Source organism: Haemorhous mexicanus, chromosome 37 (genome assembly GCF_027477595.1).
Source record: "Haemorhous mexicanus isolate bHaeMex1 chromosome 37, bHaeMex1.pri, whole genome shotgun sequence".
Classification (NCBI taxonomy): Eukaryota; Metazoa; Chordata; class Aves; order Passeriformes; family Fringillidae; genus Haemorhous; species Haemorhous mexicanus.
The window spans coordinates 871,985-897,208 of NC_082377.1; the positions used below are offsets into that span (position 1 = coordinate 871,985).

The 25,224-nt window shown below is 59.7% G+C and overlaps 2 protein-coding genes across 2 annotated transcripts in view; one reads left to right on the top strand and one right to left on the bottom strand.

Moving 5' to 3' along the window:
* Window positions 1–567: 567 nt before the first annotated feature.
* NAA38 (N-alpha-acetyltransferase 38, NatC auxiliary subunit) lies at window positions 568–10,367 on the bottom strand. Its single transcript, XM_059872613.1, has 6 exons — window positions 10,360–10,367; window positions 4,092–4,218; window positions 3,888–4,039; window positions 2,956–3,131; window positions 875–994; window positions 568–794 (listed from the first exon to the last, which is right to left on the bottom strand). The coding sequence occupies exons 1-5, from the start codon at window positions 10,365–10,367 to the stop codon at window positions 900–902; spliced, it is 558 nt and encodes a 185-aa protein (XP_059728596.1). The 3' UTR covers window positions 568–794; window positions 875–899.
* Window positions 10,366–25,224, top strand: part of CHD3 (chromodomain helicase DNA binding protein 3) — an 87,025-nt gene continuing 72,166 nt past the window's right edge. Inside the window, 5 exon segments of the mRNA XM_059872614.1 lie at window positions 10,366–10,464; window positions 10,467–10,626; window positions 21,284–21,402; window positions 22,628–22,816; window positions 24,227–24,351. Coding sequence (XP_059728597.1) covers window positions 10,366–10,464; window positions 10,467–10,626; window positions 21,284–21,402; window positions 22,628–22,816; window positions 24,227–24,351 — 692 coding nt within the window.

Consider the following 25,224-nt stretch of genomic DNA (forward strand, 5'->3'; position numbering starts at 1 on the left):
TTCTTTTCCTCTTTTTTAATTTATACGCGGGGAGGGGGGGGGGAGGGGTCGCTTTATTTATTGGGGGGGTCGGGCCGGGGGTCCCCGACTCCCGGGGGGGGGGGGGGGAGGGGAGGGGTCTGGGGGAGGGAGTGTGGGGGGGGGGGGGTTCATCACCGTGACCCCGGTGACCCCTCCCCCCCTTGTCCCCGTCCTCCGGTGACCCCTGACCTTTGTGGGGGGAGGGGAGGGTTGTCACCCCCCCCCTCGCCCCGCCCCCACCCCCATCATGGTGCTGGGCCCTGCGGCCGCCCTGCCCCTCCCCCCCACCCCCGTGTCCCCCTCCCCCCCCTTCCCCTCCCCCCCTCACCGGGCCCCCCCCGGTGTTTGTGGGGGTGGGGCAGGTGCCCCCTCCCCTCCCCCCCCCCCCCCCCAGAAGCTATTTTGTACCTGAGATTAAATTAATGGCAAAGCCCGACGGCTCCGTGGGGGAGGGGAATTTGGGGAGGGGGGAGGGGCAGGAATTTGGGTGGGGGGCTCAGGAAATGGGGGAGGGGGATGGGGACACCCACAAGCGTCACACGGGGACAGCGTCACCAAGGGGGGGCTTTAATGGGGACCCCCAAACCCCCAGGGACTTTTTGGGGTGGGGGGGGTCTGTCCCAGAATTTGGGGGTCCATCAGGTGTGGGGGGGGGGGGGTCCCATCTTGGAGCCCATCAGGGTTTTGGGGTCCATCCAGGGGGTCCATGAGGCACTGGGGGGTCTCTCAGGTGGTTTTGGGGTCCATCCGGGGGTTTTGGGGTCTCTCAGGAGGTTTTGGGGTCTCTCAGGAGGTTTTGGGGTCCATCCAGTGGTTTTGGGATCTCTCAGGTGGTTTTGGCGTCTCTCAGGAGGTTTTGGGGTCCATCCGGGGGTCCCTCAGGGGTAGGGGGGCTCCACCTCGATGGACACGATGTGGTGGCCGGGGACCATGGCCAGCCCCAGAACTCGGGGTTCACTGCCTGGGAACGCGTCTGGAGAGGGGACAAAAGGGCTCAGAACCCCCCAAAAAACCCCAGAGACCCCCTAAAAAAACCCCAGAGACCCCCTAAAAAAACCCCAGAGACCCCCCCCCTAAAAAAACCCCAGAGACCCCCCAAAAAAAACCCCAAACCCCCAAACCTGCAGCTTTCGGGAACTCCTGGTGGAATCCCAGGAGCTCAGGAATGCCAAAACCCCCCTCAGACCCCCAGAACACCCCCCAAAACTCCTCCAGGACCCCCCCAAACTCCCCCGTAACCCCCCCAAAACTGCCCCAGGACCCCCAAATCCCCCCCAAACCTGCGGCCTTGAGGAATTCCTGGGCGGACCCCAGGATCACGTTGCTCTGGCGGTCCGTGCACAGGAACGCTCCCACCCCCCTCAGACCCCCATAACCCCCCCAAACCCCCCCAGAACACCCCCAAACCCCCCCAGGACCCCCCAAATCCCCCCCAAACCTGCTGCCTTGAGGAACTCCTGGGCGGACCCCAGGATCACGTTGCTCCCACAGTCAGAGCTTGGGAGCACTCCCACCCCCCTCAGACCCCCAGAACCCCCCCAAACCCCCCCAGAACACCCTCAAACCCCCTCAGGACCCCCCAAATCCCCCCCAGGACCCCCAGACCTGCGGCCTTGAGGAACTCCTGGGCAGACCCCAGGATCACGTTGCTCTGGTGGTCCGTGCACAGGAAGGCTCCCACCCCCAGGACCCCCCCAAAACACCCCCAGATCCCCCCCAAACCCCCCTAGATCCCTCCCAAACCCCCCTCAGGACCCCCCAAACCCCCCCCAGACCTGCAGCCTTGAGGAACTCCTGGGCGGACCCCAGGATCACGTTGCTCTGGCGGTCCGTGCACAGGAACGCTCCCACCCCCATAATCCCCCCAGAACCCCCCCAAAACACCCCCAAACCCCCCCAAATCCCCCCCAGGACCCCCCAAACCTGCGGCCTTGAGGAACTCCTGGGCAGACCCCAGGATCACGTTGCTCTGGCGGTCCGTGCACAGGAACGCTCCCACCCCCCTCAGACCCCCAGAACCCCCCCAGAACACCCCCAAACCCCCCCAGAACCCCCCCAAAACCCCTCCAGGACCCCCCCAAATCCCCCCCAGACCTGCGGCCTTGAGGAACTCTTGGGCGGACCCCAGGATCACGTTGCTCCCACAGTCAGAGCTTGGGAGCACTCCCACCCCCCTCAGACCCCCAGAACCCCCCCAGGACCCCCCCAAACCCCCTCAGGACCCCCCAAATCCCCCCCAGGACCCCCCAGACCTGCGGCCTTGAGGAACTCCTGGGCGGACCCCAGGATCACGTTGCTCTGGCGGTCCGTGCACAGGAAGTCCGTGCACAGGAACGCTCCCACCCCCAGAACCCCCCCAGGACCCCCCCAAAACACCCCCAAACCCCCCCAGAACCCCCCCCAAAACCCCTCCAGGACCCCCCAAATCCCCCCAAATCCCCCCAGACCTGCGGCCTTGAGGAACTCCTGAGCAGACCCCCAGGATCACGTTGCTCCCACAGTCAGAGCTTGGGAGCATTCCCACCCCCCTCAGACCCCCAGAACCCACCCAAAACACCCCAAACCCCCTCAGGACCCCCCCAAAACCCCTCCAGGACCCCCCAAATCCTCCCCAAATCCCCCCCAGACCTGCGGCCTTGAGGAACTCCTGGGCGGACCCCAGGATCACGTTGCTCTGGCGGTCCGTGCACAGGAACGCTCCCACCCCCATAATCCCCCCAGAACACCCCCAAAACCCCCCCAGGACCCCCCAAATCCCCCCCAGGACCCCCCAGACCTGCGGCCTTGAGGAACTCCTGGGCGGACCCCAGGATCACGTTGCTCTGGCGGTCCGTGCACAGGAACGCTCCCACCCCCAGAACCCCCCCAGGACCCCCCCAGAACCCCCCCAAACCCCCTCAGGACCCCCCAAACCCCCCCCAGGACCCCCCAAACCTGCGGCCTTGAGGAACTCCTGGGCGGACCCCAGGATCACGTTGCTCTGGCGGTCCGTGCACAGGAACGCTCCCACCAGGGTCCTCCCGTCCGACATGCGGATGCGGAGGCTGCGGTTCAGCAGCGCCTCCAGCCGCTGCCGCCCCCGGGGGGGGCCCCGCGACCCCCGGCCCGGCCTGCTGGGGAGGGGGGAGCACGGCTGAGACCCCCCCCCTCCCCCCCCCGAGCCGCCGGCATGAGGCTGGAAGGACCGCGGAGACCCCGGCCCCAAAAAACCTTCCCAGCACCTGTGGGACCCCCCCCTAACACCTCCCCAGCCCCAAAACTCGTCCCTCATCCTATAGAGCCCCCCAAAACCTTCCCCAAAATATTCCCCAGTCCCCATTGCCCTCCCCCAAATCTCCCCCAGCCCCAAAAATCTCCCCCAGAGTCCCTATGGCACCCCCAAAACCTCCCCCAGCCCCAAGACTCTCCCCAGTCTCAATGGCCCCTCCCCCAAAACCTCCCCCAGGCCCAAAAAACCTCCCCAAACCTCCCCTCAGTCCCCTATGAGCCCCCAAATCTCCCCCAGCCCCAAAACCTTCCCCAGCCCCTACGCCCCCCCCCCAGCCCTCTGAGGTCCCCCTATAAACCCCCAGACCCCTCCCAGAACACCCCACACGCCCCCGCAACCCCCCCAGTTCTCACAGCCCCCCTCCCCAACCCTCCTCAGCCCCCTGCCCCACCCAGACCCCCCCCCCCCAGCTCCCCCACCCCTCAGAGCCCCCCGAATCTCCCCTGAGGACCCTGCACCGCCCCCCACGGCCTCCAGATCCCCCCCAGCTCCTCCTCCGGTCCCGCCAGGATCCACAGGGCAGCCGTGCCGCCCCCCCCGTCCCCCAGACCCCCCAAATTCCCCCAATTCCCTGCAGCCCCCCCCCCCCCACACTCACGGCCGGGCCGCCCCCCGGCTCCTCCGGCGGATCCGCCATGATGGCGCCGCTTCCCGGCAGCCTTGGCGCGGCCCAGGGGGCGGAGTTACGGACTGCAACTCCCGGCGTGCACCGCGCGCCGGGCGGCAGCGATAGCGGCGACAGAGCCGTGACTACATCTCCCAGCATGCACCGCGCGGTAAAAAGAATAAATCCGAGGACTACGATTCCCAGCACGCTCCGCGGCACGCAGGGCCGGGATTTCCGGCGGCGTTGCCATGGCGACGGGCGGCGCGGGCTCGGCGGCGGCCCCGGGCCCGGCCTGAGCGGCCCCGAGGTGCGGGGGGGGTCCCTGAGGGGCTCAGGGGGGCCCTGAGGGGCTGGGGGGGGCTCAAGGGGGGTCTGGGGGGGCCGTGGGGGCGGGGGAGGCCGAGGGTCCCCTTTTTTGGGGGGGGGTTTCCCCTCCGTGACCCCCCCCCAAACTAACCCAGGCGCGCCCCCTCCTCCTGCAGGCCGCGGGTAATGACGTCACCCCCAGAGGGGATGGGGGACCCCCGACCCCCCCCCAAATTTGGGGCTCAGGCCCCCCCCCCACCCCTTTGGGGGTCACCAGGACCCCCCCCCCAGTTTTGGAGGTCCCCCCTTGTCTGGGTGGGTCCCTCTTGGGGGGGCTCCCCCAGTTTTGGGGGCCAGTTGGGACTTCTCGGAGCCCAAATCAATCGGATTTTGTCCAAAGAAGGCGCGGCGGAGCCTGGGGGAGGGGACACACTCGGGGACACCCTGTGGGGACACCCCCCGGTGACAATGGGGGGGTCACCACCCTGTGTCACCCACCGGTGCGGTGTCCTGTCCCCCCAGGGGTGGCTCTGGTGTCGCCAGGGGATGACAGCAGGTGACAGCGCCGGCTGTGTTTGTCCCCGTGGGTGGCTGCAGGTGACAGCAGGTGACAGCCCATGGCACTGTCACCTGGGACACGGGGAGCTGTCCCCAGCGCTGACCTGGCCTACCTGGGAGGGGTCACGGTGTCCCCAAACCTAACTGTGTCACCTGTCCCTGTGTCTGTCCGTGTCACCTGTTCTTGTCACCTGTCCATGACCATCTGTCAGTGTCACCTGTCTGTGTGTCCACCTGTCCATCTTATCTGTCCCCATCCCTGTCCCCGTCCCCATCCCTGTCCCCCATGTCCCCTGTCCCCTGTCCCCATCCCCTGTCCCCTGTCCCCATCCCTGTCCCATCCCCTGTCCCTGATGTCCCCTGTCCCTCTCTGGCTGTCCCCAGCTGTCCCCAATGTCCCCTGTTCCCGTCCCCATCCCTGTCCCCATCCCCTGTCCCCATCCCCTGTCCCCTGTCCCCATCCCCTGTCCCCTGTCCCCATCCCTGTCCCCTGTCCCCACCCCTGTCCCTGATGTCCCCTGTCCCCATCTCCTGTCCCCATCCCTGTCCCCGATGTCCCCTGTCCCTCTCCAGCTGTCCCCGGCTGTCCCCGATGTCCCCTGTCCCATCCCCTGTCCCCATCCCCTGTCCCCTGTCCCCATCCCTGTCCCCATCCCTGTCCCCTGTCCCTGTCCCCGATGTCCCCTGTCCCCATCCCTGTCCCCTGTCCCCTGTCCCTGTCCCATCCCCTGTCCCCATCCCTGTCCCCTGTCCCCATCCCTGTCCCTGTCCCCGATGTCCCCACGGCGCTGTTGTCCCCATCCCCATCAGGACACCGGCGGTGGTGGCACTGTCACCTCCTGACCTGGTGACACCGCGGTGACACCACGTGGGACAGTGCCACCCTCCTGGGGGTGTGACAGTGCCCCGGGGATGGCCGGGTGACACCGCCGGGTGACAAAGTGACACACCGGGGTGGCCTCAGAGGGAAAATGGGGAAAAAGGAGCAAAACGCCCCAAAACGTCCCTGGCCGAGGGCTCGGGGTGACAAAAGCCACCAACAGCCCCAAAAGTGTCACCTTGGGGGCTTGGGGGCTTCTGGGGGTGTCACACGAGGGTTTGGGGACATTTGGGGCGATTTTGGGGCTCTGGGGGTGTCACACGAGGGTTTGGGGACATTTGGGGCGATTTTGGGGCTCCTGGGGGTGTCACACGAGGGTTTGGGGACATTTGGGGCGATTTTGGGGCTCTGGGGGTGTCACACGAGGGTTTGGGGACATTTGGGGCGATTTTGGGGCTCTGGGGGTGTCACACGCGGGTTTGGGGACATTTGGGGCGATTTTGGGGCTCTGGGGGTGTCACACGAGGGTTTGGGGACATTTGGGGGGATTTTGGGGCTCTGGGGGTGTCACACGAGGGTTTGGGGACATTTGGGGCGATTTTGGGGCTCTCATGGTGTCACACGAGGGTTTGGGGACATTTGGGGCGATTTTGGGGCTCTGGGGGTGTCACACGAGGGTTTGGGGACATTTGGGGGGATTTTGGGGCTCTGGGGTGTCACACGAGGGTTTGGGGACATTTGGGGGGATTTTGGGGCTCTCATGGTGTCACACGAGGGTTTGGGGACATTTGGGGGCTCTGGGGGTGTCACACGAGGGTTTGGGGACATTTGGGGCGATTTTGGGGCTCTGGGGGTGTCACACGAGGGTTTGGGGACATTTGGGGGGATTTTTGGGGTTCTGGGGGTGTTACATGAGATTTTTGAGGAGAATTTGGGGGTAATTTGGGAGGATTTGGGGTTCCAATGGTGTCCAATGAGGTTTTGAGTGAATTTTGGGGTTCTTGTGGTGTCCCACGAGGTTTTGGGTGGATTTTGGGGTTTTCTCATGGTGTCACACCAAGTTTTGGGTGGATTTTGGGTGGAATTTTGGGGTTCTGGGGGTGTCACATGAGATTTTTGAGGAGAATTTGGGAGGAATTTGGGAGGATTTGGGGTTCTCATGGTGCCCCATGAGGTTTTGGGTGGAATTTTGGGGTTCTTGTGGTGTCCCACGATGTTCTGGGTGGATTTTGGGGTTTTCTCATGGTGTCACACCAAGTTTTGGGTGGATTTTGGGTGGAATTTTGGGGTTCTTGGGGTGTCCCATGAGATTTTTGAGGAGAATTTGGGGGAAATTTGTGAGGATTTGGGGTTCTCATGGTGTCCCATGAGGTTTTGGGTGGATTTTGGGTGGATTTTGGGGTTCTTGAGGTGTCCCATGATGTTCTGGGTGGATTTTGGGAGTTCTTGGTGCTGGCTAACAACAACCAGGAGCAACTTTTGGGGTAAAAACCCCCAAACAGGGTCAAAACCCCAAACCTGGAGTGCTTTTCACCCCATTTCCCATCGGTCTGGGGTAAAATCAGCAGCTGGGGGGGTTCCTCTGCTGCCCCCAGGTATCAAGCTCAGAGTTTTGGGACAAAAAAAGCCCCAAAAAGGAAGGGGATAAAAAAAAAAAGGCAGCAAATTCCAGCAGTGGGGGAGGGGCAGGCACAGCCTGGGGGTTTTGGGGTGATTTTGGGGCATTTTGGGCAATTTAACCCCCTAAAAAGCATCCCTGATAACAAACTCACCCCTTTCAGCTCTGGGTTTTTTGGGGGAGGATTTGTCCTGGATTTGGAGGGACTTTAAACCCATTTTTTCTCCCATTTTTAACATTTTTTTTTCTCCTTTTTTCGATATTTTTTATTTTTCACCTTTTTTTTCCCCTCCCCTTTTCCTAATTTCTCCCTTTCTCAAGCTTTTCCCCCTTTCTTTAACACTTTTTTTCTCTTTTAAAATTTTTTCCATCTCTTTAACTCTCTTCAAATCTTTTCCATTTTTGATTCTTGCCCACTTTTTAAATATTTTCCCCTTTCTAAAGTATTTTTCCTGTTTTTACTATTTTTCCCTCTTCTGAATCTTTTTTTCCATTTTTTATCTCCCCCCTTTAATACTTTTCCCCTTTTTTCAGTCTTTCCCCCCTTTTTGATTCTTCTTTTCCTTTCTCAATTTTTTAATCTTTTTTTTTATTTTTTACATCTTAATTTTCTTTCATTTTCCCTTTTTTCATCCTTTTTCCCTTTTATTCTTCCCCTTTCTCAAACTTTTTTCCATTTAAAATATTTTTTTCCCTTTCCATCCTTTTTTCTTTCTTCAGCGTTTTTCCTTTTTAATATTTCTCCATTTTTCAATATTTTTAGTAACTTTGATTCCTTTTTTAATATTTTTTCTCAATTTCAACATTTTACAACTTTCATTCTTTTAAATATTTTTCCATTTTCACCCTTTTTATTTTTTTTCCTTTTTCAATTTTCCCCTTTTCCAATCTTTTAAAAAATATTTTCTCTTTCAACCTTTTTTCTAACAATTTTTTCCTTTCTCAACATTTTTCTTTTTTCATCTTTTAAAATCCTTTTCTTTTCCCTTTCCCAATCTTTTCCCCCTTTTTAATCCTTTTTCAATTTTTTCCCTTTTCCAATCTTTTTCCTTTCCCACTATTTTTCCCCCCTTTTCAATCCTTTTTTATTTCTTTTCAATCTTTTTTATTCTTTTAAAATCTTTTTTTATTCCTTTTCAATCTTTCCCAACCTTTTTTAATCCCACCTCCATCTTTCCACCCCCTTTTTTTTTTAATCCTTATAAACCCCCCCCTTTTTTTTGTTCTTCCTCCCTGCAGCCTTAAAGAAACTCCAAAAAAAGAAAAAAAAAACCCAAAAGGAAAAAAAAAAAAACCAAAAAACAACAACCCCAAAACCCAACCCACCAAACCACTCCCTTCCCAAGTATTTCAAAGTCGAGGAGGGAGGGAGAAAGAACAAAAAAAAAATTTTAAAAAATCGCTTTTTAATGTTTTTTTTAACTGCGTGTTTAAAATCACCGAGGGAGGGGGGAGGAACGGGCGAAAAAGGGGGAGAAAAAGGGTAAAAATCCTGTAAAAAAATAAAAAGGGAAGCGTGACGAGTATGGAACTAGTTAACCTTTAACAATTTATGCTGATGTCACACTGAGCATGAGTACTGATTAATCCCCCCCCGAAATATTTTTATGTGAGTGAGGAGGGGGGGGGTGGGGGGGGAAGAATAAGGAGAAAGAGAAGAAAAAAAAAAGCAGGAAAAAAAAAAAAAAAAAGAAATAATTTACCGCAGCCATCTTTGTTTTATGCAGAAAAATCTCCGGCTTCGGGTCCCCCCCGGCTGGGGCCACACAAATATTTGAATATTTGTCCCTCGCCGAGCCGGGATCTGCGGGAGGGGGAAAAGCAAAAAAAAAAATTCTCATTGATGAGGCCCCAAACCTGAGCAAAAATCCCCTAAAATGAGCAGGATGAGGATTCTTCGCCTGCTCGGGCTGTAGCGGCGAAGGCTGGGGGGGTGGGGTGGGGGGAGCTTTGGGATTTGTTATTTTTGAGGGGTTTGGTGCTTTTGGATTTTTTTTTTTTTGGGTGTTTTTAAGGATTTTTCGTGGGTTTTGGTTTTTTTGGTTGTTTTTTTTTTTTTTTTTTTTATTATTTTTTTACCTCACGCGGGTGATTTTTAAGGGTTTTTGGCGCTTTTTTTTTTTTTCATGTTGATTTTTACCCTTTTTCAGCCCTTTCTATTTTTTTGTTTATTTTTAACCTTTTTTTCCATTCCCTTCCCTTTTTAAATATTAATGTTTATTTTTGACTCTCCTCCTTTGCCATATCAATTTTAAGCTTGATTCCTCCCTTTTTCTTCCCATTCCTTCCCCATTTTAAATTTTAATGTCGATTTTTACCCCTTTTCCCCTCTCCTTCCTCCCCTTTTCCATTTTTCCACCCCATTTTTCCATTTCACCCTTCCTTTCCCCTCCAATTTAACTCCTTTTCAATTCTCCCCTTTATTTCCTTCATCCCTCAACGCTTCCCTTTCCTCCTTTTTTTTTTTTTTTTAAATATTAATTTTAATTTTTTTTTTCTCTCTCCTTAATTCCCCTCCCCCTTTCGCGGGTTGGGTTTTGTCGCTTTTTTGTGTGTTTTTGAGGCTTTTTTCGCCTCTTTTTCACCCTCCTTCCTCCCTTAAGGTGCGTGTGGGGCAACTTTAAAAAAAAACCCTCATTCGGCCATTTTGCGCTTTTTTTTCCCCTCAAGAAAGGTGGGGGGGGGCACCACCCCCCCCATTTTCCCTCATTTTTAACCCCTCCCTCCTCCATATTTTTTTACGCCTTTCCCCCTTCCCCCCCCCCGCCTTAACCGGGGTGTGTTTTTTATTATTATTATTTTTTTTCTCCTCTTTTTTTTTTTTTTTTTTTGTGTGTGTGTGTGTGTTGGGGGGGGGTTTATTTTAAAATTACACCCGGGGCGGCCATTTTCGCTGCCGGCGCCGTCCCGCCGCCCGCCGCCTCCCGCGCCCTGAGGCGATTTTAACCGATCCGGGCGTTTTTCAACCCATCGCCGCCGCCCCCCCCGCGCCCCCCGCGCGGCCCCGCCGGGCCCGGCCCGGGGGGGGTCGCCCCGTCCCGCCCCCTCCCCACTTTCCCCTCACACCGAGCCCCCCCCCCCCCCCACCCTCAGCGGCGGGGGCGGTTTGGGGCGGTGGGAGCGGCGCACGCCGAGGGTCCCCCCGGCCCCCCGCCCCTCACCCGGCCATGGCGTCCCCGCTGAGGGAGGACGAGGAGGAGGAGGAGGAGATGGCGGTGTCCGAGGGGGACGAGGAGGACGACGACGAGGAGGACGACGAGGAAGAGGAGGAGGAAGAGCCGCCGCCGCCGCCGCCGCCGCTGCCGCGCTCTTGGCCGGGCACCGAGGGCCCCCCGACATCTTCGCCGGGCCGGCCCCGGCCCCGCTCCCGCCGCCGCCGCCGCCGCCCCCCGCGCCCGCCGCGCCCGGGCCGCCGGAGGCGCCCGCAGGTACCGCCGGGACCCCCCCGAGTGACCACCCCGAGTCCCTCAGAGCTTCCCCGAGGTACCGCTGAGACCCCCGAGTGACCACCCCGAGCCCCTCAGAGCTTCCCGGAGGTACCGCTGAGACCCCCCGAGTGACCACCCCGAGCCCCTCAGAGCTTCCCCGAGGTACCGCCGGGACCCCCCGAGTGACCACCCCGAGCCCCTCAGAGCTTCCCCGAGGTACCGCTGAGACCCCCGAGTGACCACCCCGAGCCCCTCAGAGCTTCCCCGAGGTACCGCCGAGACCCCCGAGTGACCACCCCGAGCCCCTCAGAGCTTCCCGGAGGTACCGCTGAGACCCCCGAGTGACCACCCCGAGCCCCTCAGAGCTTCCCGGAGGTACCGCCGGGACCCCCCCGAGTGACCACCCCGAGCCCCTCAGAGCTTCCCGGAGGAACCGCTGAGACCCCCGAGTGACCACCCCGAGCCCCTCAGAGCTTCCCGGAGGTACCGCTGAGACCCCCCGAGTGACCACCCCGAGCCCCTCAGAGCTTCCCCGAGGTACCGCTGGGGACCCCCCGAGTGACCACCCCGAGCCCCTCAGAGCTTCCCCGAGGTACCGCCGGGACCCCCCCAGTGACCACCCCGAGCCCCTCAGATCTTTCCCGAGGTACCGCCGGGACCCCCCGAGTGACCACCCCGAGCCCCTCAGAGCTTCCCCGAGGTACTGCCGGGACCCCCGAGTGACCACCCCGACCCCTCAGAGCTTCCCCGAGGTACCGCCGGGACCCCCCGAGTGACCACCCCGAGCCCCTCAGAGCTTCCCGGAGGTACCGCCGGGACCCCCCGAGTGACCACCCCGAGCCCCTCAGAGCTTCCCCGAGGTACCGCTGAGACCCCCGAGTGACCACCCCGAGCCCCTCAGAGCTTCCCGGAGGAACCGCTGAGACCCCCGAGTGACCACCCCGAGCCCCTCAGAGCTTCCCCGAGGTACCGCTGAGACCCCCGAGTGACCACCCCGAGCCCCTCAGAGCTTCCCGGAGGAACCGCTGAGACCCCCGAGTGACCACCCCGAGCCCCTCAGAGCTTCCCGGAGGAACCGCTGAGACCCCCGAGTGACCCCTTCAGAGCTCCCCCCAGATTCCCTCAGAGATTCCCGGAGGAACCGCTGAGACGCCCGAGTGCCCGCCATCCTCGATCCCCTCAGAGCTTTTTGCAGCTGGTGGGATCCCCCGAGCCCCTCAGAGCTTCCCGGCGGTACCGCTGAGACCCCTGAGTGCCCCCAGCCCCCGATTCCCTCAGAGATTCCCGGCGGTACCGCCGGAACCCCCTGAGTGACCCCCGAACCCCTCAGAGATTCCCGCAGTTACCGGGAACCCCGAGCCCCTCAGAGCTTCCCGGGGATACCGGGACCCCCCAAGCGTCCCCCCGAGCTCATCGCCACTCGAGCCCCTCAGCGCTTCCCGGGGCCGCCCCCCGAGCTCGCCCTTCCCGCTCCCTCAGCGCTTCCCGGAGGTGCCCGCAGGTACCGAGACCCCCCGATCCTCACCTGTCCCCTCAGATCTTCCCGTAGGTACCGAGCCCCGCTGTCCCCTCAGCTCTTCCCGGAGCTTCCCGCGAGCACCGGGACCCCCGGTCTGCCCCCACTCCCTCAGAGCTTCCCGGGGCCGCCCACATCTGCCAAGGCTCCCCGAGCCCCACTGTCCCCTCAGCGCTTCCCGCCGGTACCGGAGACCCCCCGAGCCCCACTGTCCCCTCAGCGCTTCCCGCCGATACCGGAGACCCCCCGAGCCCCACTGTCCCCTCAGTGCTTCCCGCCGGTTCCGGGACCCCCCAAGCCCCCTCTCCGGTCCCCTCAGCGCTTCCCGCCGGTACCGGAGACCCCCCGAGCCCCACTGTCCCCTCAGTGCTTCCCGCCGGTACCGGAGACCCCCCGAGCCCCACTGTCCCCTCAGCACTTCCCGCCGGTTCCGGAGACCCCCCGAGCCCCTTCTCCGGTCCCCTCAGCGCTTCCCGCCGGTACCGGAGACCCCCCGAGCCCCACTGTCCCCTCAGCGCTTCCCGCCGATACCGGAGACCCCCCGAGCCCCTTCTCCGGTCCCCTCAGCGCTTCCCGCCGGTTCCGGAGACCCCCCGAGCCCCTTCTCCGGTCCCCTCAGCGCTTCCCGCCGGTACCGGAGACCCCCCGAGCCCCTTCTCCAGTCCCCTCCGCGCTTCCCGGCGGTACCGGGACCCCCCGAGACCCACTGTCCCCTCAGCGCTTCCCTCCGATACCGGAGACCCCCCGAGCCCCCTCTCCGGTCCCCTCAGCGCTTCCCGCCGGTACTGGAGACCCCCCGAGCCCCTTCTCCGCTCCCCCCCGCTCCTCCCGGAGCTTCCCGCAAGTACCGGGACCCCTGAGCCCCCTGATCTCTGCTGTCCCCTCAGCGCTTCCCGCCGGTACCGGAGACCACCTCAGCCCCTTCTCCGGTCCCCTCAGCGCTTCCCGCCGGTACCGGAGACCCCCCGAGCCCCTTCTCCGGTCCCCTCAGTGCTTCCCGCCGGTACCAGAGACCACCTCAGCCCCTCCTCCGGTCCCCTCAGCGCTTCCCGGTACCGGGACCCCACCCCGAGGCCCCCCGATGCCCTCAGCGCTTCCCGCCGGTACCGGAGACCCCTCGATCTGCCCTGTCCCCTCAGCGCTTCCCGCCGCACCGGGGCTGGGCTGTGAGGGGAGGGAGGTGTTTGTAAACAACCGCGAGTGTCACCGCGAGTGTCACCGTGCGGCCACCCGTGTGTGGGGACACCTCCTCCCGCCGCACACCGGGCCTGAGGGGACACGGTGCTGCCAGGAGCCCGGCCCTGGCGTGACGGCGGCTGGATGTGCCCTGCCAGGACCCAAAGTGGGTTCTGACCCCGTCATGGGGGCTGGCAGTGCCCTGCCAGTACCCAAAGTGGGTGCTGACCCCATAACAGGGGCTGGTGGTGCCCTGCCAGGACCCAAAGTGGGTGTTGAACCCCACAGCGAGGATGACAGGGCCTGCTGTGTCCCTGCCAGGACCTAAAGTGGTGCTGACCCCGTGGTGGGGGCTGGCAGTGCCCTGCCAGGACCCAAAGTGGGTGCTGACCCCATGACAGGGGCTGGTGGTGCCCTGCCAGGACCCAAAGTGGGTGCTGACCCCGTCATGGGGGCTGGATGTCCCCTGCCAGGACCTAAAGTGGTGCTGACCCCGTGGTGGGGGCTGGCAGTGCCCTGCCAGGACCCAGAGTGGTGCTGACCCCATGGTGGGGGCTGGATGTGCCCTGCCAGGACCCAAAGTGGGTGCTGACCCCGTCATGGGGGCTGGATGTCCCCTGCCAGGACCTAAAGTGGTGCTGACCCCGTGGTGGGGGCTGGCAGTGCCCTGCCAGGACCCAAAGTGGGTGCTGACCCTATCATGGGGGCTGGATGTGCCCTGCCAGGACCCAAAGTGGTGCTGACCACGTGATGGGGGGTGATGGGGGCTGGATGTCCCCTGCCAGGACCCAAAGTGGTGCTGACCCCATCATGGGGGCTGGCAGCGCCCTGCCAGGACCCAAAGTGGGTGCTGACCCTGTCACGGGGGGTGGCAGCGCCCTGCCAGGACCCAAAGTGGGTGCTGACCCCATGACAGGGGCTGGTGGTGCCCTGCCAGGACCCAAAGTGGGTGCTGACCCCATGACAGGGGCTGGTGGTGCCCTGCCAGGACCCAAAGTGGGTGCTGACCCCATCATGGGGGCTGGATGTCCCCTGCCAGGACCTAAAGTGGGTGCTGACCCCATCATGTGGGGTGATGGGGGCTGGATGTCCCCTGCCAGGACCCAAAGTGGGTTCTGACCCTATGACAGGGGCTGGCAGTGCCCTGCCAGGACCCAAAGTGGGTGCTGACCCCATCATGGGGGCTGGATGTCCCCTGCCAGGACCTAAAGTGGGTGCTGACCCCATCATGTGGGGTGATGGGGGCTGGATGTCCCCTGCCAGGACCCAAAGTGGGTTCTGACCCTATGACAGGGGCTGGCAGTGCCCTGCCAGGACCCAAAGTGGGTGCTGACCCCATGACAGGGGCTGGTGGTGCCCTGCCAGGACCCAAAGTGGGTGCTGACCCTGTGACAGGGGCTGGCAGCGCCCTGCCAGGACCCAGAGTGGTGCTGACCCCAACATGTGGGGTGATGGGGGCTGGTGGTGCCCTGCCAGGACCCAAAGTGGTGCTGACCACATCGTGAGGGGTGACGGGTGTTGCTGTGTATCTGACAGGACCCAGAGTGGCTGTTGTACGGGCTGTTGGGGGCTGTAGGTACCTGACAGGACCCAGGTTGGCTGTTGCACCCCATGTTGAGGTGTCTGGCGGCTGTTTCTCCCCTTCCAGGACCCAAATCAGTTGTTTTACCCAATTTTGAGGTGTTTGGGGGCTGTTTCTCCCCTTCCAGGACCCAAATCAGTTGTTTTACCCCATTTTGAGGTGTTTGGGGGCTGTTTCTCCCCTTCCAGGACCCGAATCAGTTGTTTTACCCCATTCTGAGGAGTCTGGGGGCTGTTTCTCCCCTTCCAGGACCCGAATCAGTTGTTTTACCCCATGTTGAGGTGTCTGGAGGCTGTTTCTCCCCTTTCAGGACCCTTATCCGTTTGTTTTACCCAATTTTGAGGTGTTTGGGGGCTGTTTCTCCCCTTCCAGGACCCTGACCCGTTTGTTTTACCCCATTTTGAGGTGTCTGGGGGCTGTTTCTCCCCTTCCAGGACCTGAATCAGTTGTTTTACCCCGTTTTGAGGCGTTTTGGGGCTGTTTCTCCCCTTCCAGGACCCTGACCCGTTTGTTTTACCCAATTTTGAGGAGTTTTGGGGGCTGTTTCTCCCCTTCCAGGACCCAAATCAGTTGTTTTACCCCATTCTGAGGAGTTTGGGGGCTGTTTCTCCCCTTCCAGGACCCAAATCAGTTGTTTTACCCCATGTTGAGGTGTCTGGGAGCTGTTTCTCCCCTTCCAGGACCCGAATCAGTTGTTTTACCCCATTTTGAGGTGTTTGGGGGCTGTTTCTCCCCTTCCAGGACCCTGATCCATTTGTTTTACCCCATTTTGAGGAGTTTGGGGGCTGTTTCTCCCCTTCCAGGACCCTGACCCGTTTGTTTTACCCAATTTTGAGGTGTTTGGGGGCTGTTTCTCCTCTTCCAGGACCTGAATCAGTTGTTTTACCCCATGTTGAGGTGTCTGGGGGCTGTTTCTCCCCTTCCAGGACCTGCATCAGTTGTTTTACCCAATTTTGAGGAGTTTGGGGCTGTTTCTCCCCTTCCAGGACCTGAATCAGTTGTTTTACCCCATGTTGAGGTTTTTTGGGGGCTGTTTCTCCCCTTCCAGGACCCTGACCCATTTGTTTTACCCCATTTTGAGGTGTCTGGGGGCTGTTTCTCCCCTTCCAGGACCTGAATCAGTTGTTTTACCCCATTTTGAGGTGTTTTGGGGCTGTTTCTCCCCTTTCAGGACCCTGACCCGTTTGTTTTACCCAATTTTGAGGAGTTTTGGGGGCTGTTTCTCCCCTTCCAGGACCCAAATCAGTTGTTTTACCCCATGTTGAGGTGTCTGGGAGCTGTTTCTCCCCTTCCAGGACCCGAATCAGTTGTTTTACCCCATTTTGAGGTGTTTGGGGGCTGTTTCTCCCCTTCCAGGACCCTGATCCATTTGTTTTACCCCATTTTGAGGAGTTTGGGGGCTGTTTCTCCCCTTCCAGGACCCTGACCCGTTTGTTTTACCCAATTTTGAGGTGTTTGGGGGCTGTTTCTCCCCTTCCAGGACCTGAATCAGTTGTTTTACCCCATGTTGAGGTGTCTGGGGGCTGTTTCTCCCCTTCCAGGACCTGCATCAGTTGTTTTACCCAATTTTGAGGAGTTTGGGGCTGTTTCTCCCCTTCCAGGACCTGAATCAGTTGTTTTACCCCATGTTGAGGTTTTTTGGGGGCTGTTTCTCCCCTTCCAGGACCCTGACCCATTTGTTTTACCCAATTTTGAGGAGTTTGGGGGCTGTTTCTCCCCTTCCAGGACCCAAATCAGTTGTTTTACCCCATGTTGAGGAGTTTGGGGGCTGTTTCTCCCCTTCCAGGACCCTGACCCGTTTGTTTTACCCCTTTTTGAGGAGTTTGTGGCCTCAGATGCCCTCAGGTGTCACCGTTGTCCCCTCTGGGAGCCGCTTCCATGGGATTTTATGATTTTATTACATTTTATCACCTTTTATCAGGATTTATTTTATTTACCAACCACCACCTCGGGCTGTTGGTGACTCAGCCGAGCCTTCACCCCAAATTCCAGCCCCCAGGGGGGGGTTTGGTGCCTCCATCCCTTTTTTTCCCTCCTATATTAAATTTCTTGGATTTTTTTTCAAACTGATGAGGGGAAAAAGCATCTCAAAGCCCAGGGGGGTCAGTTTGGTTTAAAAAAATCAGCTTTAAAGTGAAGCCACTCGCTTTGAAAAGGCTCTGAAGTGGATAAATTCAGATTTTAGAAGCTTTCTTTTTCCCAAAAAGGTTAAAAATGAATAAATTTGGGGGTTACCTCCCCTTTTTCCCCCAAAAATGGGTTAAATCTGGGTTTGGAACCTTTTCTTTAGCCCTGAAATGCCCAGAATTTGGTAAATTTGTATTTTAGCCTCCTTTTTTTTTGCCCCCAAATGCTCAGAAATGGGTAAATGTGGATTTTGGAGCCCCCAAGAATGAGTAAATTCAGCTTTTAGAACAATTTGGGTTTCTGGAAAAGCTTAGAAATGGATCCTTTTGAAATTCAAACTCCTGCTTTTCCCCAGAATTGTTCAAAAATGAGGAAATTTGGGACTTTTCCCCCCGCAGTGCTCAAGAATTGCTACATCTGGATGACAGAGCTCACCAAAAATGCTCAAAATGGGGAAAAATTGGATTTTAACTCCCTCCAAAGCTCTCAGAGATGGCCACACTGATTTTAGAGCTCCCTCTTTTCCAGAAAAGCTCAGAAATGAATAAATTTGGATTTTAACTTCCTTTTTTTTCCCCCCATACACCTCAAAACCAGGCAAATCTCACCTCCTGCTGCTTCCCTGACCGTTTCCTTTGGCTTTTTCTGCACTTTTGGGCCAATTCCTGAATTATTTTCCCTCAAATTCCCCATGTGGGACACACAGCCACCCCCCAAACCAGCCCTAAATTCACTTTTTAAAACTCCCCCCTCCCCTCCAACCACCCCAAATCCCCATTTTTCCCCTTTTTCCTCCCACAAACACCCCCAATCCCCATTTTTTTTTTACTTTTCCCTCCCCCTAACCCCCAAAATCCTCATTTTTATCAACCAAGAGCAGAAGTTTTGCCCATTTTTAACCTTTTCCCCTCACGCCGGATCAGCAGCAGCTTGGCCTCTCTGCTCAGATTTGAGGTGAAATAACACTTTTTCCCCATTTTCCCAGCGGGAAATCAACTCCTCCCCCTCCTCCACAGCTGAAACTTGTTGGTTTGAGGGTTTTTTTTCATGCTTTTTTCCCGATTTTTGCCGTTTTCGGCCCATCCCAGCCGAGAACAATGGCGAGGCCGCGGCAGCTCCACAGCCTGGCTGAGGGAGGGGGGGGGGGGCGCGCCCAAACCGACCGAATTTTCCCTTTAAAAAAAAACCCAAAAAAATCAAACCTAAACTTGAGATTTTCCACACTTGGCACCAAGTTCCTGAGCAAAAGGCCTGGCCGGTTGCTCCAGCTCCAGGAGCTGTAGGAAAACTGAGGGGAAACACCTCAAAAAACCCCAAAATCGGGGATTTCTGCAGCCCGGGGGAAGCGGCGCCTCACTCCCCGCTGTGCCTCTTCCCCCAGTTTTTCCCTTTTCCCCCCATTTTGGAGCTCCCCTCCCTCTTTCTTTGTTCCAACTCCTTCCTCCCCTTTGCCGGAATCACTCCCCCTTTTTTTTTTTTTTTTTCTTTGCTTTTTTTTTTTTTATTGTGGTTTTTGCTACATTTTTTCCATTTTTCCACCTATCCCCCCCCCTCTCTCCTTTCACCCTTTCATTTACGATTTCCACCATTTTCCCCTCATTTCTCTCTCCCCTCATCCGCTCAGGGAGGGGTTTTACTTTAGGATCGCGGCTCCCCCCTTTCCCGGGCGGGATTTTTTTTTGGTGTTTTTTGGTGTTTTTGGGGGTTTTTTTCCCCTTTTTCTCGAGGTGCGGGGAGTGGGAGCGTCACGTGTGTGGAAAATTCTGGTTGATGCTTTGCCAACGCGCCCCGGCTCCCCGCGCATGTCCGATGGGGCCGGGGGGGGGGGTTGGATTTGGGGGGTGAAAAGGGGGGGAAAACACCCCAAAAATGGCAGGATCGGGCCCGCAGGGGCTCGGCCCCATCCCCGCCAGCGGCCGCGTGTCCCCGGCAACACCCCCAGGTGATGGTTTGGGTGGAAAAACCAGCGAAAAGGGGAATTTGGAAAAGCGAGGAGCGGTGAGGGGAGGGGGGGGGGTGGGGGAAGAGAACAGGGCGGGCTGGGCCTCGGCGCTGCCGCCATGGTAAAAAAAGGGGTGGAAAAAGGGAGATTTTGGGGTTTTGGCCCCCGCGGGCTCGGCGCTGCCGGTGGTCCCGGCGCCCGGCCCGGCCGCCCGGGGCTGGCAGGCGGCGGTGCCAAGGGATTAGCTTGGAATGTGACCCCGGCGGCGCCGGGTGTTGCTTGCTGTCCCCACGCCAAGCTTGGCACCCGCTGTCACCTCCCCCCGTGTGTGTGTGTGTGCCCGTGTCCCCCTGGGGACACCCTCGGGGTGATTTACGGGTGACAGCGCGGGGGACCCGCGGGGGACAGGCACGCGGCGGGCGGGGGCCGTGCCAGCGGCTGGCAGATGTGGTGACACCTCTCTGTCGCTGCCAGAGCCGGCGGGGACAGCCGGGGCCGTGACACGGATGCGGTGTCACCGCCCCGGGGACAACGGGCCGCGGGAATGCGCGGTGGCCCCTGTCACACGGGGATGCCGGTGGCCCTCGGCCAAGGGCTTGGGAAATCCTCTGCTGGCGGTTGGTCACCGTCACCGTGACACCGGTGTCCCCGTGTGAGGGGTTGGGGAATCCTCTGCTGGCGGCTGGTGACACTGCTGTCCCCAGAGTGAGGGCTGGGGAATGCTCTGCTGCTGTTTGGTCACTGTCACCGTGACACCGGTGTCCCCGTGTGAGGGGTTGGGGAATGCTCTGCTGCTGTTTGGTCACTGTCACTGTGTCACTGCTGTCCCCTGGGCCCAGTGGCTGGGGAATCCTCTGCCATCACTTGGTCACTGTCATAGTGTCACCGGTGCTTGGTCACTGTCACGGTGACACTGCTGTCCCCAGAGTGAGGGCTGGGGAATGCTCTGCTGCTGTTTGGTCACTGTCACGGTGACACCGGTGCTTGGTCACTGTCACAGTGACACTGCTGTCCCCAGAGTGAGGGCTGGGGAATGCTCTGCCATCGATCAGTCACTGTCACAGTGTCACCAGTGCTTGGTCACTGTCACAGTGTCACTGCTGTCCCCTGGGCCCAGTGGCTGGGGAATCCTCTGCCATCATTTGGTCACTGTCACAGTGTCACCAGTGTCCCCAGAGTGAGGGCTGGGGAATGCTCTGCTGCTGTTTGGTCACTGTCACGGTGTCACCGGTGCTTGGTCACTGTCACAGTGACACTGCTGTCCCCAGAGTGAGGGCTGGGGAATGCTCTGCCATCGATCAGTCGCTGTCACGGTGACACCAGTGCTTGGTCACTGTCACAGTGTCACTGCTGTCACTGCTGGGGAATGCTCTGCCATCGATCAGTCACTGTCACAGTGTCACCAGTGCTTGGTCACTGTCACAGTGTCACCACCGTCCCCAGAGTGAGGGCTGGGGAATGCTCTGCTGCTGTTTGGTCACTGTCACAGTGTCACTGCTGTCCCCTGGGCCCATGGCTGGGAAATGCTCTGCCATCAGTCACTGCCACAGTGTCACCGGTGTTTGGTCACTGTCACAGTGTCCCCAAGTGAAAAGTTGGGGAATGCTCTGCCATCATTTGGTCACTGTCACGGTGACACCGCTGTCCCCTGGGCTGAGCCCTTTGGGAATGCTCTGCCATCCATCAGTCACTGTCACAGTGTCACTGCTGTCCCCAGAGTGAGGGCTGGGGAATGCTCTGCTGGTTTTTGGTCACTGTCACGGTGACACCAGTGCTTGGTCACTGTGATGGTGACACTGCTGTCCCTGTCCCTGTCCCCATTCTATCCCCATCCTGCCCTTGTCCCTGTCCTCATCCCTGTCCCCACCGTGTCCCTGTTCTCATCCTGCCCTTGTCCCCATCCCTGTCCCCATCCTGCCCTTGTCCCTGTCCCTGTCCCTGTCCCCATCCTGCCCCTGCTCCTGTCCCCATCCCTGTCCCTGTCCCCATCCTGCCCTTGTCCCCATCCTGCCCCTGTCCCCATCCTGCCCTTGTCCCTGTCCCCATCCCTGTCCCCATCCTGCCCCTGCTCCTGTCCCCGTCCTGCCCTTGTCCCCATCCCTGTCCCCATCCCTGTCCCTGTCCCCATCCTGCCCTTGTCCCTGTCCCCGTCCTGCTCCTGTCCCCATCCTGCCCCTGCTCCTGTCCCCATCCTGCCCTTGTCCCTGTCCCCGTCCGTGTCCCTGTCCCCATCCTGCCCCTGCTCCTGTCCCCGTCCTGCCCCTGTCCCCATCCTGTCCCCGTCCCCGTGGCTGATGCCACCGTGTCCCCACAGATGGTGACGAGGAGCTGCTGCGGGGCCTCGAGGGGGCCCTGGGGGTGAAGAAGAAGAAAAGGGGACCCCGGAAACAGAAGGAAAACAAACCCGGCAAACCCCGGAAACGGAAAAAACTGGTGGGTGCTGCTGGGCTCAGGGACTGGGGACAGGTCTGGGGACAGGGACAGGGGACAGGCCCTTAGGGACAGCTGACAGGGACAAGGGACAGCTGACGGGGTCTGGGGACAGTTACGGAGTGGGGGTGGCTGAGGGGGGTCTCTGGGATGACTGATGGGGTTCTGAGGGTGCCTGGCAGGGTCCTGGTGTGACTGAGGGGGGCTCTCAGGGTGACCTGAGGTGGCTCTCAGGGTCACTGACAGGTTTTTGGGGTATTTTGGGGTGGTTTTGGGGTGTTTTGGGGTATTTTGGGGTGGTTTTGGGGTGTTTTTGGGGTGTTTTTGGGGTGCCCCAGGTGAGCGAGGATGAGCTGGAGTCGGAGAGGGACGAGTACCAACGGGAGGAGTACTGGGAGTGGTTCAGGGCTCTCAGTGTGACCAAAGGGGGCTCTCAGGGTCACTGACAGTTTTTGGGGTGTTTTGGGGTATTTTGGGGTGTTTTTGGGGTGCCCCAGGTGAGCGAGGATGAGCTGGAGTCCGAGAGGGACGAGTACCAACGGGAGGAGTACCGGGAGTGGCTCAGGGCTCTCAGGGTGACCAAAGGGGGCTCTCAGCATCACTGACAGTTTTTGGGGTGTTTTTGGGGTATTTTGGGGTGTTTTGGGGTGTTTTGGGGGTGTTTTTGGGGTATTTTGGGGTGTTTTGGGGTATTTTGGGGTGTTTTTGGGGTACCCAGGTGAGCGAGGATGAGCTGGAGTCCGAGAGGGACGAGTACCAACGGGAGGAGTACCGGGAGTGGCTCAGGGCTCTCAGGGTGACTGAGGGGGGCTCTCAGTGTGACCAAAGGGGGCTCTCAGGATCACTGACAGTTTTTGGGGTATTTTGGGGTGTTTTGGGGTATCTTGGGATGTTTTTGGGGTGTTTTTGGGGTGTTTTTGGGGTGCCCCAGGTGAGCGAGGATGAGCTGGAGTCGGAGAGGGACGAGTACCAACGGGAGGAGTACCGGGAGTGGCTCAGGGCTCTCATGGTGGCAAAAGGGGGCTCTCAGGGTCACTGACAGTTTTTGGGGGTATTTTGGGGTGTTTTTGGGGTGCCCAGGTGAGTGAGGATGAGCTGGAGTCCGAGAGGGACGAGTACCAACGGGAGGAGTACCGGGAGTGGCTCAGGGCTCTCAGTGTGACCAAAGGTGGCTCTCAGCATCACTGACAGTTTTGGGGTATTTTGGGGTGGTTTTGGGGTGCTCCAGGTGAGCGAGGATGAGCTGGAGTCGGAGAGGGACGAGTACCAACGGGAGGAGTACCGGGAGAAGTCGGAGAGCGGCGGCAGCGACTCGGGCGGGGCGGCGCGGAAGCGGCGGCGGAAGCACCGCGAGAAGAAGGAGAAGAAAACCAAGAGGAGGAAAAAGGCCGATGATGAGGGGGGGCAGAAGGTCAAGGTACGGCCTGGGGGGGCACCCCGGCCTGGGGGGGCACGGGGGGCACCCCCTGGGTGGGGAATTGGGGGTTCTGGGGGGGTGCCGATACCTTTGGGGGGTTCTCATGGGGGTCCAGCACCTTTTGGGGGGTTCTGGGGGGGTCCCAACACCTTTGTGGGGTCCTCATGGGGGTCCCAGTACCTTTGTGGGGTCTTCATGGGGGTCCCAACACCTTTGTGGGATTCTCATGGGGGTCCCAACACCTTTTGGAGGCTTCTGTCATTGTGTGGGGTCCTCATGGGGGTCCCAACACCTTTGTGGGGTCCTCATGGGGGTCCCAGCACCTTTGTGGGGTCCTCATGGGGGTCCCAACACCTTTGTGGGGTCTTCATGGGGGTCCCAACACCTTTGTGGGGTCCTGATGGGGGTCCCAACACCTTTGTGGGGTCTTCATGGGGGTCCCAACACCTTTTGTGGGGTCTTCATGGGGGTCCCAGCACCTTTTGGGGGCTTCTGTCACTGTGTGGGGTCCTCATGGGGGTCCCAGTACCTTTGTGGGGTCCTCATGGGGGTCCCAACACCTTTTGTGGGGTCTTCATGGGGGTCCCAACACCTTTGTGGGGTCCTGGGGGGGTCCCAACACCTTTTGGGGGCTTCTGTCACTGTGTGGGGTCCTCATGGGGGTCCCAACACCTTTGTGGGGTCTTCATGGGGGTCCCAACACCTTTGTGGGGTTCTGTGGGGGTCCCAACACCTTTGTGGGGTTCTGTGGGGGTCCCAACACCTTTGTGGGGTTCTCATGGGGGTCCCAACACCTTTGGGGGCTTCTGTCACTCTGTGGGGTCCTGATGGGGGTCCCAACACCTTTTGGAGGCTTCTGTCACTGTGTGGGGTCCTGATGGGGGTCCCAATACCTTTGTGGGGTCCTCATGGGGGTCCCAGCACCTTTTGGGGGCTTCTGTCACTGTGTGGGGTCCTCATGGGGGTCCCAGTACCTTTGTGGGGTCCTCATGGGGGTCCCAACACCTTTTGGAGGCTTCTGTCACTGTGTGGGGTCCTCATGGGGGTCCCAACACCTTTGTGGGGTCCTCATGGGGGTCCCAGCACCTGTGTGGGGTCCTGATGGGGGTCCCAACACCTTTTGGGGGTCCCATCACCTGTGTGGGGTCCTCCTGGGGGTTCTGTCCCTGTGTGGGTCCCCGTGGTGGTCCCAAAACCCCTTGGGTGCCCACAGGGGGTCCCATCTCCCCTCTGGTCCTCCCGGGGGTCCCATCACCCCCGTGGGGACCTTCAGGGGTCCCGACAGGTGACGTGTTTCCTTCTCCTGCTCTCTGTCCCTGGTGTTCCTCCCCGTCCTGGTCCATCCCCCTGGTGTCCCCCCTGGTGTCCCCCCTGGTGTCACCCCCGTGTCACCCCCGTGTCCCCGAGCAGGCAGTGGAGCAGAAATCCTCGGCGCAGCTGCTGGGGGCCTGGGGGCTGGAGGACGTGGACCACGTGTTCACCGAGGAGGATTATCACACCCTCACCAACTACAAGGCCTTCAGCCAGTTCATGAGGTGGGGCTGGGGGCACCCTGGGGGGGTCCTGGGGGTCCCTCTGGGTGTTTGGGGGGCACCCTGGGGGTCCCTCGGGGTGTTTGGGGGGCACCCTGGGGGTCCCTCTGGGTGTTTGGGGGCACCCTGGGGGTCCCTCGGGGTGTTTGGGGGGCACCCTGAGGGTTCTGAGGGTCCCTCTGGATGTTTGGGGGGCACCCTGGGGGTCCCTCTGAGTGTTTGGGGGGCACCCTGGGGGTCCCTCTGGGTGTTTGGGGGGCACCCTGGGGGTCCCTCTGGGTGTTTGGGGGGCACCCTGGGGGTCCCTCTGGGTGTTTGGGGGGCACCCTGGGGGTCCCTCTGGGTGTTTGGGTGACAGCTTGGGGGTTCTGAGAGTCCCTCTGGATGTTTGGGGGGCACCCTGAGGGTCCCTCGGGGTGTTTGGGGGGCACCCTGGGGGTCCCTCTGGGTGTTTGGGGGGCACCCTGGGGGTTCTGAGGGTCCCTCTGGGTGTTTGGGGGGCACCCTGAGGGTCCCTCTGGGTGTTTGGGGGGCACCCTGGGGGTCCCTCTGGGTGTTTGGGGGGCACCCTGGGGGTCCCTCTGGGTGTTTGGGTGACAGCTTGGGGGTTCTGAGAGTCCCTCTGGGTGTTTGGGGGGCACCCTGGGGGTTCTGAGGGTCCCTCTGGGTGTTTGGGGGGCACCCTGGGGGTCCCTCGGGGTGTTTGGGGGGCACCCTGGGGGTCCCTCTGGATGTTTGGGTGAAACTTTGGGGTTCTGAGAGTCCCTCTGGATGTTTGGGGGGCACCCTGAGGGTCCCTCTGGGTGTTTGGGTGGGTCCTGAGTGACCCCAGGGCCATCCTGAGTGACCCTGGGGTGAGTGGCCCCAGGGATCCTG

Coding starts and splice junctions, on each gene's coding strand:
- NAA38 (XM_059872613.1), bottom strand. Junction 3,132..3,887: donor AGCCGGGGGGCGGCCCGGCC/GTGAGTGTGGGG, acceptor CCTCCCCAGCAG/GCCGGGCCGGGGGTCGCGGG. Junction 995..2,955: donor GGAGTTCCTCAAGGCCGCAG/GTTTGGGGGGTC, acceptor TCCCCTCTCCAG/ACGCGTTCCCAGGCAGTGAA.